This window comes from Phanerochaete carnosa, assembly GCF_000300595.1.
Source record: "Phanerochaete carnosa HHB-10118-sp unplaced genomic scaffold PHACAscaffold_14, whole genome shotgun sequence".
NCBI lineage: Eukaryota > Fungi > Basidiomycota > Agaricomycetes > Polyporales > Phanerochaetaceae > Phanerochaete > Phanerochaete carnosa.
Window position 1 is genome coordinate 61,712 of NW_006767641.1, and position 19,889 is coordinate 81,600.

The 19,889-nt window shown below is 43.1% G+C and overlaps 5 protein-coding genes across 5 annotated transcripts; 1 reads left to right on the forward strand and 4 right to left on the reverse strand.

Moving 5' to 3' along the window:
* Nucleotides 1-57: 57 nt before the first annotated feature.
* PHACADRAFT_201631 (uncharacterized protein) lies at nt 58-438 on the forward strand (the record flags this gene model as incomplete). Its single annotated transcript, XM_007401939.1, has 3 exons — nt 58-66; nt 131-208; nt 265-438. The coding sequence occupies 3 exons, from the start codon at nt 58-60 to the stop codon at nt 436-438; spliced, it is 261 nt and encodes an 86-aa protein (XP_007402001.1).
* A 4,139-nt stretch (nt 439-4,577) lies between these two features.
* Nucleotides 4,578-5,292, reverse strand: PHACADRAFT_154571 (uncharacterized protein; the record flags this gene model as incomplete). The annotated part of the gene is made up of 3 exons (XM_007401940.1): nt 4,578-4,995; nt 5,043-5,103; nt 5,157-5,292. The coding sequence occupies 3 exons, from the start codon at nt 5,290-5,292 to the stop codon at nt 4,578-4,580; spliced, it is 615 nt and encodes a 204-aa protein (XP_007402002.1).
* Nucleotides 5,293-6,582: 1,290 nt separating this feature from the next.
* PHACADRAFT_201632 (uncharacterized protein) lies at nt 6,583-7,673 on the reverse strand (the record flags this gene model as incomplete). The annotated part of the gene is made up of 2 exons (XM_007401941.1): nt 6,583-6,882; nt 7,209-7,673. The coding sequence occupies 2 exons, from the start codon at nt 7,671-7,673 to the stop codon at nt 6,583-6,585; spliced, it is 765 nt and encodes a 254-aa protein (XP_007402003.1).
* Nucleotides 7,674-14,994: 7,321 nt separating this feature from the next.
* On the reverse strand, nt 14,995-15,548 carry PHACADRAFT_106957 (uncharacterized protein; the record flags this gene model as incomplete). The annotated part of the gene is made up of 2 exons (XM_007401942.1): nt 14,995-15,285; nt 15,369-15,548. The coding sequence occupies 2 exons, from the start codon at nt 15,546-15,548 to the stop codon at nt 14,995-14,997; spliced, it is 471 nt and encodes a 156-aa protein (XP_007402004.1).
* A 62-nt stretch (nt 15,549-15,610) lies between these two features.
* Nucleotides 15,611-18,381, reverse strand: PHACADRAFT_201634 (uncharacterized protein; the record flags this gene model as incomplete). Its single annotated transcript, XM_007401943.1, has 10 exons — nt 15,611-15,720; nt 15,768-15,975; nt 16,027-16,131; nt 16,182-16,200; nt 16,762-16,859; nt 16,912-17,004; nt 17,060-17,215; nt 17,271-17,559; nt 17,985-18,186; nt 18,240-18,381. The coding sequence occupies 10 exons, from the start codon at nt 18,379-18,381 to the stop codon at nt 15,611-15,613; spliced, it is 1,422 nt and encodes a 473-aa protein (XP_007402005.1).
* Between the last annotated feature and the right edge of the window lie 1,508 nt (nt 18,382-19,889).

A 19,889-nucleotide genomic window follows, 5' to 3' on the forward strand; every position in this document is an offset into this window, starting at 1 on the left:
CCCCACGCAGTCAGTCTTCACTGACGACTCAATCAGCAATGATAACAGGTCTTGAGAATGGATCATGTAAGTCTCGTGAACTTCTCAGTCCAGAATGTCTATGTGCTGAGCTTTGAACAATTGCAATCAGGTCGGGTTCCTCCAGGAAGGTGCACCAGAGAATCACCTCACAGTCGTAACGAGGCTCATTCAACTGAGCTATGACGAGGTTTGTGTTCTCGGGATCATCCTATATTTCGTGTAAAAACTAATATCTTGCTTTAGCGGCAGTGCACTTACTTCTTCCCACAAGCCTTCAGCCAGCCTCTGGTGCCGAATGTGCAATCTGTCAATTCCGCCTACAAGGGCTGGAACATCAGCATCAACCACCTGCCTCTTCCTTGCAAATGGCCAATGTATGCCTTCTACGTGTTTTCTACCCTTTCTGAACGCATCTAATCTCACGTTTTGTAGGTGATCCTTGGCACAAAGCGACTGTCTCCACGGATGGCACAACGTCTGTCAGCACTGCGAAGCAGCCAATTGCTGTTGGCAACGGCTTCCACTGCTTGGACCTCATTAGCGACAATGGAGCTGTTGATCCGATGGTTCTCGCTGTGCAGCAGCGTGGTTTGGCCTCGATAAAGGCGTGGCTGGAAGGTTTCAAGCTGACAAAGAGGTCTCTGCCAAGGAGAAAGGACATCTAAATATAGCTATATATATATATATATATATCTTACTTACTACTGCTGTAGCTATAATGTCTCGGGTGTATATCTAAAGAAATTTGTTGCCTTGCGAATCGCCAAGAAGAGGCTTCACTCTATTAGTCATGGGCACGTTGCTCACCTTAAAGCCACCTGATGAAGGCTCAATGGTCTGTATGCGCGTACATCAACAAGAAGTGGACACAATCTTTTCGACATGCTACGCCAGTGTTTTTGACAGCTCTGTGCATCGACGGTTGAGGCCACTAGTGATGGAATAGAGCAAGGCTAAGTTGCTTGCTCGCACATCACACTACGCTACGAGTGCAATCAGAAATACCTGCCCCACGCTGGCCTTGGAACATGGGACATTGTGCATGCTGCTTGCTAACAATGCTGTCTAGGCTCACAAGGGTGATATCATCTTGTGTTGTAGGATTAATGCATTAAAGTGCTGCAATGACTCATGGCTGTATTGCATTAATTCAGAGGACTTGCAGGGGAAGTTCTAATGCATTAATTGCTGCCTCTTCCGGGCTATTGATAAAAGGGTTAGCTCTAATAGAACATACATATATATATATATATATATAGTGTTGGCATCATCCAGGTTTGAAATATAGATATTTAAGAGTATCTGAAGCAAGCAAGCAAACTATCAAATATAGCAAATGTTGCAAATATAGCTGTGTTTTGAGAGACTACCTAATATGGAATATGTTGCGCGATATATGACGGGCGCCTATTCTCGTTTTTGACAGGAATGTGCGGCACAATTAGGGGATTACAACAGTACAAACGCGCCACCACGTGCTTCAATATTGATGGAGAAAAACGCAAAATACCCAACAAATTGCGAGTTTGAGAGCCTTTTGATGTGCCAAAGGGTGGAACTGGCGCATTAAGTGCCACAAGGGTGCCACAAAGCTGCTGCCAGGCACCCGGGCTTACTGGCGCCCAATGAGGCCACTCCATCAATTTCGCTTTTGGGACTCATTCCTTGCTCAATTGCTGCTCTTTCCTCTATTCTGTGACCTTTAGATAGTGTAGCTTGTGCATATACACCTATATACAGCATGTTTGTATGTTTTGGTGTGAATCTGACTGCTGTATTTTATATTATTGCATTATTCCTATTATAATGTCGATTTTTGTGCCCTAGATGCAGTAAAGAGCCTTTTATAGAGCTGCTACACATCTGATGATGCTGTCTACTTATATTAGAGATGAATAGGAGTATATGAAAGATTTTGGGGAGCTTGTAGCATGCTGTAACCCTCTACAGAAGCTGCGAAGATTCTACATAAAAAAGTGGCAGATCACAGGTTTTCTTATGCTGGGAGGGTTTGTTTGGGGCCTATTATCAAACGCACATACTCATTTTTTGATCCCGTGCCTTGGAACCTGTCCAATCTAACATATTTGATTGTGGAAAACGGGCGCTTTTTAGCTGTTTTGACCACAATTTGCCTCATGCAAACTCAATGGCTTAGATTCAGATAATCAGACTACTCCCAATCGATTCCTGGTATAGGAAAACAGTAGGGTACAAATTTTTAGGTCCATAGGACATGTATTGGGGATGTAGTGCACTGGTTAAGCTGGGAATGACATGCTGATGAGATTCTGAGCACTTTGCAAGCATCAAACTGGCACAAGTGAGTGCCTGGCTTCCACAACATAGGTATGAAATGGATCACCACCTGAGAGGGTTACAACATGTTTGAATAGCATACTTCTAGCTGGAATGGATGTCATTTAAGCTGCAAGCTCTAGTAGGCTTACATTTGTGGTGTATTGAGGTCTGATTTCGATGTTTTTGACATTGAAAGGTGTATATTGGCTCTCTCTATAAATAGAAAGGCTCCAAAAAGTTTTATATATTTTTCCTCAGCATAGAGCCAGTGTATATAATATTTGTACAAATTTACAGCATGTATAAAGAGCACAGGAGAGTGAACAAGCTTGAATGTCTTCGCATTTTGAGCGTTTTGAGCCTTTGTGTACATTTCATCATGCTTCCCAGCTCTTCTGGTTCTCTCCCCACACTTTTAGAACATATATACATATGTTGAGGACTATCCGCATATTTTCCAAGGTATATAGAAGGCATAGGAAGATCTGTTTCTGGTGCCCCTTTCCAAGTTTGAACACCATTTAGAACACAGTATGATGTGGAGGTCATCAAAGGCCCTACAAATCTGTGTATATACTCATATGGTGTATTACTATCTATACTACTACTTGCCCTGAAGGTTCTTCTAAAGAGAAAGCTAAGAGAGCTGTGGAATACTCTGCAAAAGCTAGATTCCCACGGTGGGCACTTATTTCAAATCTGAGAGTACTACCATTTATATCCAAAAACTCGCTGGCTCCCAGCAAATATTTTGCATATAGCAGGCTCAATATTGTGTTTTGACATATGTTCTATATAGCAAACTTGCTCAAACATATGTTTTGCATGTTTTGACCAAAAACGAAAATAAGCGCCCAAATGCGGTATGTCATATTATCTTCCCAATATAGCATATGTTTTTCTAAGCTATTTTATATTGTGCTCTATTCGAAGGCTCACTATATTGCTATTTAAACTTGGTCAAAGCTTGTTTGCTTAGTAAGCTGTCAGATACCTACATTTCAAACCCAAATGATGCCAACACCCTCTATATATGTTGTATTAAAGCTAACTCTCTTATTAATGGCCTAGAAGAGGCAGCAATTAATGCATTAGAACTTCCCCTCCCTGCAAGTCCTCTGAATTAATGCAATACAGCCATAAGTCATTGCAGTGCTTTAATGCATTAATCCTACAGCACAGGCTGGTAATATGGCTACATTTCTGGTAGCTCAGTCACTGCCTTGTCCAGTCTGCATATAATGCTGATTTATGTACATTGCTCATTAGCATGGATACACCTGGGCTACTTTCTGTTCCTAGCTGTTTGCCTGTGCCTATCAAGAATCTCTTCCTTCACTCTGAGTCTGATGAGATCTCAATCACTCTCTGCTCATCATCTGCTGTCATTCTCGCCCTTTTTCTTGCATGCATTTGAGATCAGAAATAATATCTTGATGGAGAAGAAGGCTCAATAATTTCCACATCACTGTCGGTGTCCGGCTGTAGCTGCGCAGCTGTAGAAGTGTGGTGTTGGCGCTTTAATGGGGCACTAGGGCCAGATGCCACATTATCTCCATATGTGTCAGTCACTGGTGGTTTGTGTGGGTTTGAGCACAGGAAGTGTAAGACCCCTTTCAGTAACCCGTGAGTTTGCAAACTCAGACCCAAGTGCTAGTGTGACCAATAAGTGACAAGTCTGTGACTACACATGACAGCTGCGAAAGCACCTTTCGCTGCATTGCGCATGGCGGGGAGCAGATCCTAAGTCTGTTTGAGGCTGGTGAGTGCAGAAATTATGGTATGGTCCCCCGAAATAGTACTGCTGCAAAGAAATGACAAGCCTGGAAATAACAGCGGTCAAGATGAGTAATGAGAGCTTCAAAGGCAGGACTTTGCGCATTTTTCACTGTTCAGCGCAGGCCATAAGGGTTTCCCTAGGTCTTACCCTAGCTGATGCTATGGATACAGCAGGAACTTGTCTCGGATGGCAGAGACTTGCTTGCAGACGGAGGGTATCACTTTGACTAAGCGGAATTACATGTGCAAGTGACAGCGGAGTGACTGGGCTGGCATGCCGGAACTCGCGCAAGTTTTCAAACTCACGGGTTACTGCAAGGGGCCTAATGACAATTTTGTCCACTGAGTCTTCTATTTCAGCTTGACTGAGTTTGATGAGCTGCTCTGCTTTATGTCCAAGAGCAAGGTAAACATAAGTCTGAGTGCCTTGCTGAGCAGGCTGAAAGTCTTCCTTGAGGTATCTCTGGAGAATCATGCTAACACAGATCCATTGGACAATCTGAATGATGGAGGTCAGTTTGCCTCATAAAGTTAAACAAGCAAGTCTTTTTTACCAATGGTAATCTGTCCACTGCTCTTTTTTTAGTATTTGGCAGCTGTGTTGCTATTTTGATGTTGACAGTTCCAGAGTGTCTGTTTGGCATAGGTGGATAAGTATGCCTGGGATCAAAATCCACTAATTCTGAATCACGAGCTGCTTCTGCAAATTTACAAAGAGTAGTGAAACATTGTTGATGTTCCACTTGTTGTAAAATCTTCAAAATGGAGTAAATATCCAAAGTGACATGTTGCTTATCAATAGTCTTTGGATTTCTGGTGCAATTATCACAAAGAGCACATGGTGGTGTGTTTTGATTGGCAAGCCAAGAAATTTGGGCTGAGAGATCAAAGTGTCTAAAAGGCTATTAAGCTTGAGCTTTATAAATGAAAGATTTATCTACCTTGCAAGTGGTATCTGTCTGCATGTCTCCATATTATGACAATAGACAATGACTTGATGCCCTATATTTATGTATTAGCCCAGACTAATTAAAAGTGTTAATGATATTGCTTACAAGCTTGCAATTTATCATCAGTATCAATAGCAGCACGGCTTATATTGACTGCATCTTGAGGGCAGTAAAAAATAGTGCATGCCCCTTTTTTGTTATCTCGTCCAGCTCGTCCAAACTCTTGAACAAGTCTAATCATAGTTGGCTAAATTAAAATAAAATTAGTAAAAATCAATGTCATATCGATTTGCTTACTGGTGGCTAAACAAAAATATTGCTTAATACCATTCATATAAAAAATAACTGAACAAACTTACGCTGAGATGGATAACAAACCTAATGCTATTTTTATTGATGCCAAGGCCAAAAGCTTTGTAAATTATAAGCATTGTATAGCACCAATTAAAGCTAGATTTTATATACCAGTTGTTGCAACAACAATATTGATTTCATTGTTTTTCCATTTTGTATGAACTTCCTCTTTGGCCTGCTTCGATAAAGAAGCATGATATGGCCTAGCTGTGATTGAACCATGGCTTAGTGTTTCAGCGAGAGTAATAGTTTCTTAATAACAGTAAGTTTTTTGAAGTCTATTTTAGTTAATACTCACCTTCTGAGTAAAGCAGTAGATAATTCCCAAGCAATTGTTGTACTTGTCTAGAATATAACAATATAAACTGTTTGTTCGTTTACCAGTTGTCTTGATATCAACTGTATATGCAAGGTTGGCGCGATTGATTAGAACATGAAAGAGAAGAGTTGACATCTTGCTAATGTCTAATAAACTGTTAATAAGTGATAACAGCTAGCTATATGTTCCACCTTTTTGCAATATGGCTATATAGAAAAAAAGAACTTAGTAAAACATTTGTTATAATGTTATAAAATGTATATACCTTTATCATTGAGTAATGACTTGATAGAGAGACACTGCATAAACTGTGCAAGGCTGTATAAGGGTAGTGTTGCTGTGAGTGCAATAAAGGATATATTTCCAAGAGATCTAATAAAAGGCTATCATGTATAAAAGCTGTTAATCATTGCAGGAAAACATCAGAATAGCTGCATCATAATAAGCTCAAGATATGCAGGGCTAATAAAGAACTTATATTAATTCAATTATATATAAGCAGTAGCTTTGCATACCGGTAATTATTATGACAGAGGGTTCTTTGCAAGCCTGAAGCTTGTCTAATCACCTTATCTGCAGATGAGGTTAGAGCAGAATAAAGAATCGTGAATTTACAAAGGAGCTGAAAGCTGAGGTGCTACTATACATGTGCGGAGTATTTATACTACTGCTCAGCCTAACCTAAGGACTAGTCTACTAGTCAAAGGGACTGCAGGTGAGTCAGTGAAGCTGTGCTCTATGAGTCGACAAAGGTAGTACTACTAGACTAGAGTCAGAGATGAAAGAGGAAATGATATCCCACGCCACCATGCCCATCATAACATTACCCCCCAATCTACCTTCGAGCAATGGTTGAAATTAGTTAAGGGCCCAGATCTCCTCTTGAACTTCTGCGACTGCCTCTTCGAGAGCCTTCTTGATGACTATGAGTGGCTTTGATTGTTTGTTGTGGCGGTGGCGTTCGCGCTTGAGCTGCCTCCGTGAAACCTTCGCAGGAGTTGTCCAATCCGAGAGAGCGCTCGGAGACATCCATCCGGAATCGATGGTGTCGAGGGATTTGTTGTTGGAAATGAAACGGACCAACTTCTTGGTGGAGAGGTGGCTGTCGGACTCATATGATGGAGGAGACGCTGAGTTCTGCGAAGAGGATGGCTGGTCCTGAAAGGACCGAAAGGACTGGTTGGCCAACTGAAAGGACTGGTTGGCCAACTGAAAGGACTGGCTGGATGACAAGGAAGTGATGCGCTTGGATAGCGGTTGAGAGTGGGTTGGTGTAGCGGAGGGCATGGGTTCAAAGTCATTGAATAGGTAGGCAAATGAATAGAAGGCCCGAATTGATAGCGATGGGCGGTGTTAACGATGCGAGCTGCTGATGGGTGCGTTTCTGAATAGTTGGCAAAATCCCTCCATGCTTCTAGGTGCTCCGTGTTTGTCCTTCCGATTTGTGTCCTGAGTCTTGTAAGCCCTTCGTCGTCGATGTGTACCAGGTCTGCAGCGTTGCGATGAGTGTCGGTGAAATTTTCATTGAGAGCGTGGAAGCTCGTGACAGTCCTTGCAAATATCTTCGTGGCATTGTCCTGTTCCTGGGCAAGTTGCATGAGGAGCTTGATGGTGCTGTAGTTGTTGCGAATCTCGGTGATTCGCTGGAGGTAGGTGGTCTCCTGGTACTTTCGCTCAATTTCTTCCGCACTGGCATTGCTCCAGTCCCAGTGGGACTCTGAGTTTTTGTCGACGGAGATGGTGTTCTCGTGGGAGACTGGAGTGAGTGCACGGGATTGGGCAATTTCAGGGGCGTAGTAGGAGTTGTTGTCCGAGACATCGGTGTCGTAGGTGTACTCGACGTTGGGGAGGTTGGTGGAGGAAGGGCTTTGAATGTGGATCTGCGAGGTGGACTCGGCGAGGGTGGAGACAGGGACACACTCGAAGATGGTGGCGCAAGTGGAAGACATTGTGTTGTAGATAGGCGAGGCTGGTTTTGAGACTTGGAACTGGTTGTATCTGCGACTGGGGTTGTCTTGGCTGGAGAACGAATAGGCAAGTTATGCCTTCTTTTATATGTGTTTAGAATATCTTGGGCATTCTTCAAATGAGACTTGGGTTCCCAGGAGTTCTCTGCCTGTGGCTGTTCTTTCCATTTGACGAGGTATTGGACATAGCCATAAGATGTCTTGTGATTGAGTATCGCCTCGACTTCATGCTCTGTGTGGCTGTTGATGATCTCTGGAGGCTGTTCTATAAAATTGGGGCCGTGCTGCTCGGTTTCATGATACAGGGTGAGAAGCAAGGTGTGGAAGACATCATGAAGTTTTCGCTGTCCTCGAAGATTGAGTTTGTATACCAAAGGTCCTAAAACCTCCTTGATTCTGAGTGGTCCCTGATGTTTGGGTGCAAGTTTCTTGAAGGGATAACCATCTTGGAAATTTGTCATTTCAAGCCAGACCTTCTGACCCTTTTGAAATGGTGAAAACTTCCTGTAAGCTCTTGAGGCCATGTGATGCTGTGCTTGGTCTAAGGCAGCGTGGGCCTCTTCGTGTGCACGAGTCCGTTCTAGAAGCCATTGCTGTATTGACAGAACCTTGGTCTTGGGAAAGGCTGTGAGAATGATCCTTGGGTGTGAGCCATATATGAGATAGAATGGTGAATGCTTTGTGATGCTGTGTTCTCGATTATTGAACACCACTTCCATATCGGGAAGAAGCTGTGCCCAGCTGTGCGGATTGTTCTGGCAGAAAATTCTGATGTATGCTTCTATCTCTTGATTGGCTCGTTCCGTTTGACCGTCGGTCTGAGGATGGTATGCAGTGCTCATTCGTCCTTGTACTCTGGTTAGCTTCCACAATTCTCTCATGACTTGAGAGTCAAATTGCGGACCCTGGTCTGTGAGAAAGACATCTGGTAGTCCAAATCTTCAGTAGACGTATTGATGGCAGAGTTTGGCTATGCCTAGCGCGTCTATTTTCTCCGTGCAAGGCCAAAGAATTACCCCCTTCGTAGAATCATGGTCTACCACGACCATTTGAGCATTATATCCGTGAGACACTGGGAGGTGGGTGATGAAGTCACAGGTTGTGAACATGAATGGACAGTTCCGTCAAGTAGATTTGATTGGTTGGAGAGGTGGAATAGTTGGCTAATGATTAACCTTCATTTGTTGGCGTTTTGTGCAACCTCGGATGTAATTTGAGATGAAGGTTTGCATGCTTGGCCAGAAATATTCGCGTCGGATGAGTTCTCCTGTTTTCCATTGTCCAGGGTGTCCTGCTCCAGAGGAATCATGATAGGAGGATACGATGTGGCGTCGGAGTAATTGATTTGCTGGTATGTAGCATCGTTCCTTGTAGAAGAGTAGTCTGTCTCTTTCTTCCCATTGATCCGTGTTTGACTTGAAAGGAAATGCATCTGTTTTTCCTAGTCGTGCTGATTATACTTGTTCAGCGATATTGTGGTGTGTGAGATGTTTCTGTATATCTTCTGCCAATTTATAGTCCACACTTGAAGTGGGTGCTTCAATTTCGATATTTGAGATAATTGTATCTTCTGTGAATAATGAGTCTGGTAGGAGAATTGTGGCAATGAATTTGTTCTCGGGTAGTAACACTTCTTCTGTGTTATCAAATTTTGCATCAGCTGGTGCAGAGGCTCTTGTCATTGTGTCTGCTTGAATAAGTCTTGTGCCTGCGTGGTGTTCGAGTTCATAATTGAACTGGGATAGGAATAGCTGCCATCTTGCTTGTCGTCTATTCAGTCGCTGTGGAGACCGGAAGTACGTGAGGTTCTTGTGATCTGTGAGGATCTTCGTGGCACTGGGATTTCCTTCTAGGTAGTGGCGCCATGCTTCGAGTGCTCGTACTATTGCCAGTAATTCTCTATCGTAGATTTTATAGTTGCATTCTGCTGGGTTGAAGGATTGGGATAGGTAGGCAACCGGTAGCCAATCTCCGTTGATGTCTTGTTGTCAGAGTACTGCTGCTGTCATGAAGAGCGAGGCATCTGCTTCAATGAGGAACAGCTTTGTGGCGTCCGGCATCAATAGAAGAGGCACTGAGGTAAATCATTGTTTCAGCATATTGAAAGCCTTCTGACATTCGTCTGTCCAATTGAACGGCTTGTCTTTCTTGGTGAGTTCATTGAGCGGCTTGGCAATGTTTGAGTAGTGGTCAATGAAGCGTCGATAAAAATTGCCAAATCCTAGAAATCCTCGAACTTGTTTGACGGTAGTCGGTATTGGCCAGTCTAATATTCCTTTGATCTTGACTGGATCCATGGTGACTTGGTTGTGTGATACGAGTGCTTCGAGGAATTCGACTTGCCATGCATCAAAGGTGCATTTCTCGAGTTTGAGGAAGAGGTCGTTGTCGCAGAGTCTTTGAAGGATTCTTCGTGTTCACTTTCTGTGTTCATCTTGATCAGATGAGTGGATAAGCATGTCATCCATATAAATGACTAGCCATCCTTCATTGACCATGTTGCAGAATAGGTCATTCATCATTGCTTGGAATGTTGCTGGAGAGTTGTATAGTTCGAAGAACATGATTGTTGGTTTAAATAGTCTTCTGTTCATTTTGAAGGCTGCCTTCCATTGATCTCCATCTTTGATTTGTACGTTGTTGTATCCTGCTTGTAAATTAAGCTTGGTGAATATGCTAGATCCTTTGAGTTGATGGACGAGGTCTGAGATGAGAGGAAGTGGGTATGCGTTCTTGATAGTGCCATCGTTCAAATACCGATAGTCTTGGCATGGTCGTAACGTCCCGTCTTTCTTTCCTACAAAGAAAAATAGTGAGGCCATTGGTGATTTGAATGGTCGTATGTAGCCTTTTTGCATATTCTTGTCGAGGAATTTGTCGAGTTTTTGTTGTTCTAGTGAAGATAATGGATAGATCTTGCAATCTTTAGGAATGAAATCTGGTTTTAGATCGATGGCATGGTCGTAGGGTCTTGATTCCAGAAACCGTTCAGCTGCTTGTTTCTCAAAGACATCTTGATAGTCTTGGTATGCAGTTGGTAGTTCGTTCTTTAAATTCTCTGTTGCTTGTTGTGCTATTGCCATTGCCATTGCCAGGTTGATTTTCGCGTTAATCCATAAGGATGCTATGTCTTTGGCCATTTTGTCTGGTCCGGTGCGCATGGTGTAGATGAAGGAGTCTCCTGGAGTGTATGCGAGGATATAGTCTTCTTCTTCGCATTGCTCCGCTTGTACGATGGATTCCGAGGTGATTATTGAAGAGATGTGTATAGACCGGTCCAGAGGTGCTCCTGTTCTGAGAAGATGCAACACATGTCGAGCTATCTCTTCTGGTCTGGCTTCTTGTATTGTCTTGGCATTGGTGGATCCAAACCCTTTTGATCCTCGTTCAGTTTCTGGTAAGGTTTCAACTTGCTTGGGTTTTGCCATAGAGATTCGTTCGAGTACTAATTGTGCCACTCGATCCTCTTTGACCACCTTGTGTTCTTCGATTTTGGAGTTGATGAGGAGTATGCAGATTTCTCCAGTATAGTCTCTGTCGATTACTCCTGCTCCTACATCGATTCCTTTGACTGCCAGTCTGCTTCTTGGTGCAATTCGTCTATAGGTTCCTTCGGGAACTTGAGCGCTTAGTCCTGTTTTGATAAGCATGCGAGATTGAGGTGATATTTTCTGGTCTTTGCTTGCATAGAGATTAAGTCCTGCGGCTTCTTCTGTTCCTTTAGTGGGTATTTGTCCTCCTTCTGAGATAGTGACCGTGAACTCTGTTTCTTCTCTGAGGAGTGCTGAATCGTTGGATGGGAGAGTATTGATGCTTCTGCCTTCATTATCCGGTAATTCTTCGATTTCACATCTTTGAATTCTTTTTGAGAAGTCTAAAGTGTCTTTGCTCCAATTGATGGATGGGTTTCTTTGTTGTAACCAGTCCATGCCGAGGATGATGTCTTGTTTGCTTAATTGGGTAACTAACAACCTTTCTTTGGTATGTTGGTTTCCCATGTTCATGTCGATTTCGACTTGGTTGCGAATGAACCCCAATTTGTTCAGGGTTCCGTTGACATTGAATACCTTGATTGGTCTTTTCAAGGGTTTTTCTTGTAGTCCTAACTCCCAGACTGTTCATCAATTGATGAATTTGCCTTGTGCTCCTGAGTCGACTAGTGCAAGGACTTTTCCAACGGTTTCTTTCGCTCTGATTTAAATGGGAATATGCATCGATTTTGATTGCATGTCAGCAATTAATACAGAGGAAATTGATATTCTAAGAGGTGTTGACATTGGGGCAACTCTCAGACATGAAAATCCGGATTAGCTTTAAGGTAACGGGCAAAGAGATCCTTAGCCTCGTTCTGAGAGAGTTTGGTTACTTCTTTGACCAAGTCTCTGGGTTCATTGTCGAGATCAATGAGGTTGGGTTCCTCTTTGACCATTGTAGTGCGGACATTGGTGGAATTTCCTTTATTCCACTGTCCAGAGCGTTGATTCATCTGAGGGTGATTGCCCTGTTGCGAGCGATTGGGTTGGTATCTTCCTTGCTGGTCATGTTGCTGAGGTTTCTTGGGTGAAGGGCAGTTTCTAGCAATATGTCCTTTGCCCTCGCAATTGAAGCATCATTATTCACAACGTGTTTGGTCTCGGGAGATGGCGTCGACATCTATAGCATTGGGATCGTGTTCTTGAGTTCTTCCTCCTCCTCCATTTCCTCCAGAGTGAGAGGTGGTTTTGTCGACCCTTCCCCTTTGTCTTCCTCGTCTGAGCTTGTTCCATTCTATTTCTGCATTGTCCAACTTGAGGGCTTCTTCTTGCCATCCTTGGAGTGTCTTTGGCTTCGTTTCTCGCTTAATGAGAGTTTTCACAAGATCAGCGTTGAGTCCTCCTGTATAGATGCGTTGGAGGTAGGTATCTGTACTCGGGTTGCCATACTTGGCTTCTTTGACAAGTCGATTGAATTCGACGTTGTAGTCGTTGACTGAGTCGAAGTCTGCTTGCATTATTCTGTCGAGTTTTACGATGGCGTCGACTTCGCTATCCATCTTTTGGAGGGCTTTGGCGAAGTCTTCCTTGAATTTGGTCCATGTAGGCCATGCTGTATTGGCTTCATATTCATCGAACTTAGTGCGACACCAGTCGTGCGGCTTCTTCTCGGTATTGTTGAGTACAAAGAGAATTTTCTTTGCATTCTTGGTGGTGTCTTTGCCTTTAAAGTAGATGTCGCAGTCTTTCAGGAAGTTCTGAATTTGCTGTGTTCCATCGAATTTCTGGGGCTTCGGGGTAGAGGCATGTTCATTTGCTTTTTGAAGTGCCTCGATCATTTCTCCCATGAGAGCATTTGTGTCCGCCATTGTGGAGATGGTCTGAAGTTGTCTAGTAACTTCGTATATTTCTTCCTGTCGTTCAGGTGGGATGGGTACGTCGAGGTCTGGCAGGGGAATATTGAATGGTTCAAGTCTGATTTCTGGTACCTGAAGTGATTCTTGCTGCTGTACTTCAGGTGTTTCGTCGTCTACTTCGATAGAGGTAGAGGTTTCTGCCCTGCTGGGTGCTCGACTATGTCTGCGAGATTGATCGTACGGGTGTGGTGTATGTGGTCTGGATGGTGGTACGCTGGTGGATAGTGGTTGTTGAGCTATTTCTCGGGCTTGTTCTTCTCTAAGCTTGTCTCTTTCTTGAAGAAAGTTTTCTTGTGCTGGTTCGCAAAGGACGAGTTCTTGTGGTACTCGTACAGTTCCTTGGTATGCGTAGTATCAGTTGGGGCAGGATTGTTCAAAACAACTCCTCCAATGTCCTTCATCGTATCCATTGTAGTCGCGCCTATCGCCAGGCCTAAGGTTATGTCTGTGTGCTGCTGTGGCGCAGTCGTTCACCCCAGTTGCTCGTGGGGTAGTTGTCTTGACTATTCTTCGTGGCATAGACCTGTTTTAGGTCTGCCTTGTTGAGAAGCTTTCAGCTAATGTTATGACAGAGGGTTCTTTGCAAGCCTGAAGCTTGTCTAATCACCTTATCTGCAGATGAGGTTAGAGCAGAATAAAGAATCGTGAATTTACAAAGGAGCTGAAAGCTGAGGTGCTACTGTACATGTGCAGGGTATTTATACTACTGCTCAGCCTAACCTAAAGACTAGTCTACTAGTCAAAGGAACTGCGGGTGAGTCAGTGAAGCTGTGCTCTATGAGTCGACGAAGGTAGTACTACTAGACTAGAGTTAGAGACGAAAGAGGAAATGATATCCCACGCCACCATGCCTATCATAACAGTAATCTGAGCCATCCAACATAAGTACATGGATCTCATCTAAGACAATTCTTGCTATAGGAACAATAAGCATTCCACAGTATATTCTAAAAGTTGCACATACATAGCAATTGGTTTTGAGCAAGCTGTATTAGCAGATAACATAGCCTTTGATTTTTGCTCAACTGCTCTGGCTGGACAAAAATTGTAAAAACCCTTAGAAATACATGTAAAAAACTTACTGCTGTATAAAGCAATTTAATTTCATTCTGTTCTTCTACAGAGCCCAGCACCATTCTATCAAGAATTGAAAAGACCCCAGCATGGTCCACTTTATTTTCAGCTGTCAACATGGCAGCACCAACTTCTACCAATTAGCGTAGCCATTAAACATCTAACATGTCAAAATACCTCCAATGTGTCGTAGATGAAAAACCTGATCTGCTTGCAAAATAGATGTCAAAATTTCAAATGCTTTATCAGACACTTGCTTCAAGTTACCATAAGAGCAGTTAATGGGCATACAACCAATGCACAGCCTTTACTTAAAATAGCTGGCAGCTGGTAGGTGACAAATTTCCCACTTCCTGTTTTATACCACTAGATAAGCAGCTTGACAAGCCAGCTACAAAAACTTACCAGTAGGCATAATTACAAGTATGTTTCTGCCATCTATGCTGACATTGCAAATACTATGTTCAATAAAACTTAGATACTGATAACAGCATTATAATTTGAATGTACTCACCTGGCCTGGCAATAGTGTTGTCACGGCTTGGTGCAGCTTGGTTGTGACTTAACTTTAGATGGCTTTTCCTTTTTGGGATCAGCCGAGTCAAGTCAAGCTGCAGTGCAGCTGCGACTAAAAGTAGTGTTGTCACGGCTTGGCGCGGCTCAGCTCTGGCTCGGCTTTTGATGGCTCTGCCTTTTTTGGTTGAGCTGAGTCAAGCCAAGCTGTAGGCTAAGCCATGGCTTATGGCGGCTATGGCTCTCAAGTGGCTTGAGCCAGCTACCCATCCCAAAACGGAAGGTAGTTCACGCAGGTACCACAAAATATGCAATTCATTGGCCGTTTCACTTCGATGTTGCTACATATAAGTATATCTCCTGCTTTCCAAGGCTTTCCAAATCAAAGATCTCTTCATCCATGCTCAATCCCTGTGTGAAAGATAGAGAGTGGCCTTGTTTGAACTGAAACTTCAGCATTTGCAGCTCTTTCATTAGATCTCCGCCCATTCTGTTGCGCTGGTCTGTGGCTGTCATCTTCCCAGATGAGAAAACGCGTTCGCAAGGGACAGCAGAGCCTTGGATGGGCAAGATGTCAATTGCCATGCTATAAATAGTGGGAAATTTGGCTTTTGAGGCCTAATTTTTCGAAAAAAGCGTTAAAATTCAGTCTAAAATAGAGAAAAAATTCAGAATGCAAGGTTTAATAAAGCTGTACTCACCTGCCAATACACAAGGGCATCATTGCTTGGATCTGTGGGTTCTGCAATGTATGAAAACCACTCTTCTTCCACTGTTTGTGCTGCTGGGGCCTTTGCTTTGGTTTTAAACAAAAGGTTGTGGGCTTTTTGCTGTTGAGTCTCAGACTCTGAAACAGATGACAGTGTGGTGGCGGAGGCCATCTGTGACTTGCATTTTTGCATCTGAAATATTTATACAGTAAGCAGAATATTCTAATGAAAAATTAAACAAAAAAGTGCAATACCTCTGCTAAGAATAACTTCTCTGCATCATGCACCTTCTCTTGTGAACTATTCTGCTCAAACCATTCCAGCTTGTGAGCTGGATTGATAACTAACTGGTGTAAGTATTATAGGTGACAGTAATAAAATTGCCCTTACTTGTAGCCAGAATATATGCATCGCTTGCCCAATTGCGATCACGATAATCAGCAAGTTTGTCCAAACCTTGCTGAATTATATCTGCAGCATGTGGTAGCTGAGTCTGCCTGTCTTCCCAGCATTGCTTCATTGCCTCGAATGCAGGCAAGATGTTAATGAGCATTGGAGTCGACTGAGATGATAAAATTTGCTGGAATGCATGTGGGATCTGTTTTAACATTAGTTAATGCATTTCTTTATTTGGAAAAATGTGACTTACCTGAAGGATTTTTGGAAATATCTGCAACGCCTTCCACTCCTCACTGTTAAGGCTGTACTTGCGCAGATCTGCAAACTCAGCCCCATGGAGAAATTTCTCAATTGCCTGTAAATAACTTAGCACATAGATTTTTCATGGTTAGTACAAAAAAATACCTCACGAAGAAGAATGGCTCTGTCAATCATGAGATACATTGAAGACCAGCGAGTCTCAACATCTCGGAGAAGCTGAAGAGCACTTCTTTTCATTGATTCCAAAATATCTGCAAAGTGTTGTCTGTGCAAAGAAGATGCACATATTTAAGAGTTCTAAGTTAGACAGTAATGCTGTAAAATTATATAAGACCTACTGCTCGTATAAGAGTACGCAGCGTTGCAATCGGATCACAATGAATGGTGTCAAGAAAATTGTCTGGAGAAAAAGCCTCAGGCTCAAAGTTTTGTGATGACTCCTTCGCAAATTCAAGCTTAGTCATAGCACTGAGAACCGTTTGACATGCCAAGTTGACAATGTGCGGGAAGCATCTGAAAACAATTGAGAAATAATAATGAATCTTTCAAACAATTACTTGCCGAATGCGTTGCTGAAGTTTGTCGAATACAATCTGATGCCTCTTTAGCTCCTTTTCAAGAGCTTCCACACAGGTGTCATTGTTGCTAGCATTATCCATGGTGATCTAGCCAATCTGGTTATTTTTTGTTAAAATAAAACATTTATGCAAATAAGTGAACGTACCTCATAAGTGATCTTGATATGATCCAGAATATGAAGAAATGCAGCTGCGAGATGTTCACCTGTGTGCCTGGTAGGGACACAATGAAAGCCGATAAAATCTGCGCGATGCTTCAGCTGCGGACGAGGACCATTGCCAGTGTTCTCAGTAACCAGATGCAGCCAATGTGCTGTGACTGCCATGTATGGAAACAGATGAGGATCTGTCCACATGTCCATGGTGAAGGAGATTTTCCCAGCTGCATTCTGAAGAAAAAAACTGAATTTAAACTATTTCTTTTGGAAGTTTTTTGCCACTTACCTGCATATCCTGACTGAGCTCATCCAGATATTCTTCAAAAACCTCACCAACTTGAGCCTGAATGGTTGTGCGGTGAGGAATATCTTTGTCGTGTAGCTCAGAATGCAATAACAAAAAGATGTTGCGTAGTCTTGGGTTGTCAACAACACTCAGCGACTGCAAATATTTAATCAGATCTAAAGTGTGAAAAAAACTGCAATCAAATTCTTACCTGATCATCAGTGACAATCCACTCTACAATGTAGTCAACAAAAAGCTCCTTGCTAAACTGAGGCCGGCCATCATCGTGCTGCACATTTGAACCTGCTTCTCTATGTTGGCGACAGCGCCAGGCCTCGACATAAGCAGTAGCGCTCTTTGCTGTGATTCTGATGCCTGCTTTGTCACATGCAGTAACCCAGGCATCAATGTGGTTGTCATGGAAATGTTGCTGGGGATTGTCTGTATCTGCTGTGGTCCAGCCTGCCACCTGGTGCTTTGGATCTTGTTGCTTTGCAAGTCTAATTAATATATTTAGCAAATTGTGCAAAATTCAATAAATAAACAAAATCGCACAGGCAGAACTTGCACAGCTTTCGCCCACTTTCTTCTGTGTAGAGAAAGGGCCAGATGTCATTTGCCTGCATGCCATGTCTGTTGCCGGCAGGTCCATGTGCTAGTGACTTCCGGCGTTGATCAGCGATAGGCAAAGTCAGAGGACTTGCTGGCCGACGTGGAGTTGTGGAGATGAGAAATGGAGCTTGTCCTTGCGAAGGACCAGCACAGGGTATAGAACTGGTAGGCAAGCTGTCACTGCCAGCAACAGCAGACAAGTCGAATGACTCATGATCTTCAGAGTGCGAAGACTGCGCTACAGTGTCACAATTTACATATGGTCTGAAATCCAGTTATTAGACAGCTGTCATATATATAATCAGCTACGCACCTGTCTAGTTTCTCTGGAGTTTGTGCCTCTTTCTCATTCTTAGTGTAGAGCTCTGGTGCAGCCTGCTGTGCATGACGGCCTCTCTTTGGCATTGCCCACTTCATCAATGTCTCTCTCTCAGCCAGATCTTGTGTTCCAGGCCCCTTCTTCCCTCCTCTCTTCTTCATTGGAGACTCCTGCACAGGCTCTTCAAAGACAAGATCTGAAGTACCACAGAGAATGAGATGAGATCAGGTGAATCTCAAAAATGCGCACCTGTAACCCTCCACTGAGTCATACTAGCCCCATTCTCAAACTCAACGTGCTTTGTAGTGGTCCTGCGCCTCTTAGATATCCTGCTAGGGGTAGCCGCAGACCGTTTTACCTCTCCTGAGGCTTGGATGCGAGCTTTGGGCATGGTGGCAAGCAAGGCAACAGGGCCCTTTCCTTATCGGGACGGCTTGACCGGCTATGAGCCAGAGCCAAGCTGTGCCGCACTGAGCCAAGCCATTGGTAAGCCATAAGCCGATTAACGGCTTGGCTCGGCTCCCACGTGGCTTGGCTTAACAGCTGAGCAGCTTTTGAGCCAAGCCGTGGCAACACTAACTATAAGCGACTATGGCTGAGCAGTGGCTTGCAGCGGACCGTTCCTCCCAAAAAGGAAGGTAGTTCACACCGGTACCATGGAATTCATCGTAACATTGCTTGTCCTACTTGAATGATGCTAAATATAAACTGATCTCCTCTGGAGACTCTTCTGCACACCTCTCCAAGTTCTTGAGCTCCTCTCCAATGTCCAAACTATGTGTGAAAGACAGAGAATGGCCTTGCTTGAACTTGAACTTGAGAATTTGCAGTGCTTCCACGAGTTCTCCACCGATTTTGTTGCGCTGGTCTGTGACTGTTATCTTTCTGGATGAGAAGACACATTCACAGAGCACAGTAGAGGCTTGGATAGGCAGAATATACATTGCAATGGCATAAATGGTTGGAAACCTGGTCTGAGATGCCTAAAATGTGAAAATAAATCAATATTTCGAAACAAATGAAGAAAATGGAGAGAAAAATTATGGCACAAGTTTCAGTAAGTGTACACTCACCTTCCAGTATGTAATAGCATCCAAAAATCCATCTGTGGGCTCTGCAATGTATGCACACCACTCTTGTTCTACTGAACGCTCAGCTAATGGACCTTTTCCTTTACCCTTGAATAAAATGTTGTAGGCCTTTTGCTGCTGTGTTTGAATCACTGCAGCTGCCAGAGCTGAGGCCGAAGAAGCCATCTTGGATTTATACTTGCGCATCTGTAAAATGAATGTTAATATAGAGAGAAATGAAGATTAAAATATAAGTAAAAGTGCACCTCAGCTAAAAATAGATTCTTTGCTGCAGCTGCTTCTGCTTCTGCTGGTGAAGTGTTTTGCTCAAACCACTCCAGCTTACATGCAGGATTGATGACTAATAAACTTAGCTTTAGATTTTAGCAGCTTTAAAGCTGTGCTTACCAGTGGCCAAAATATATGCATTATAGCTGCGGTTGCGATCACGATAGTCTTCAAGCTTGTCCAGACCTTGCTGAATAATTCCAGCTGCATTGGACACTTTTGCCTGTTGTTCCTGCCAGCGTAGCTTCATGGCTTCAAATGCAGGTAAAACACTAATGAGTGTTGGCATAGATTCTAAAGAAAAAAGCTGCTGAAACATATGTGGAACCTATTCATGTTTAATTTATTACTTGGATAAATAAAGAAAACTAAACTTACCTGAAGGATCTCATGAAATACTTCCAAAGCTTTCCGCTCTTCATTGCTCATGCTATACTTACAAAGTTCTGCAAACTCTGAACCATAGAGAAATTGTTCAATTGCCTATAAACAAATAAGCCTGAAAGTATACAGTATACCAAAATAAATTGTCACCTCGCGA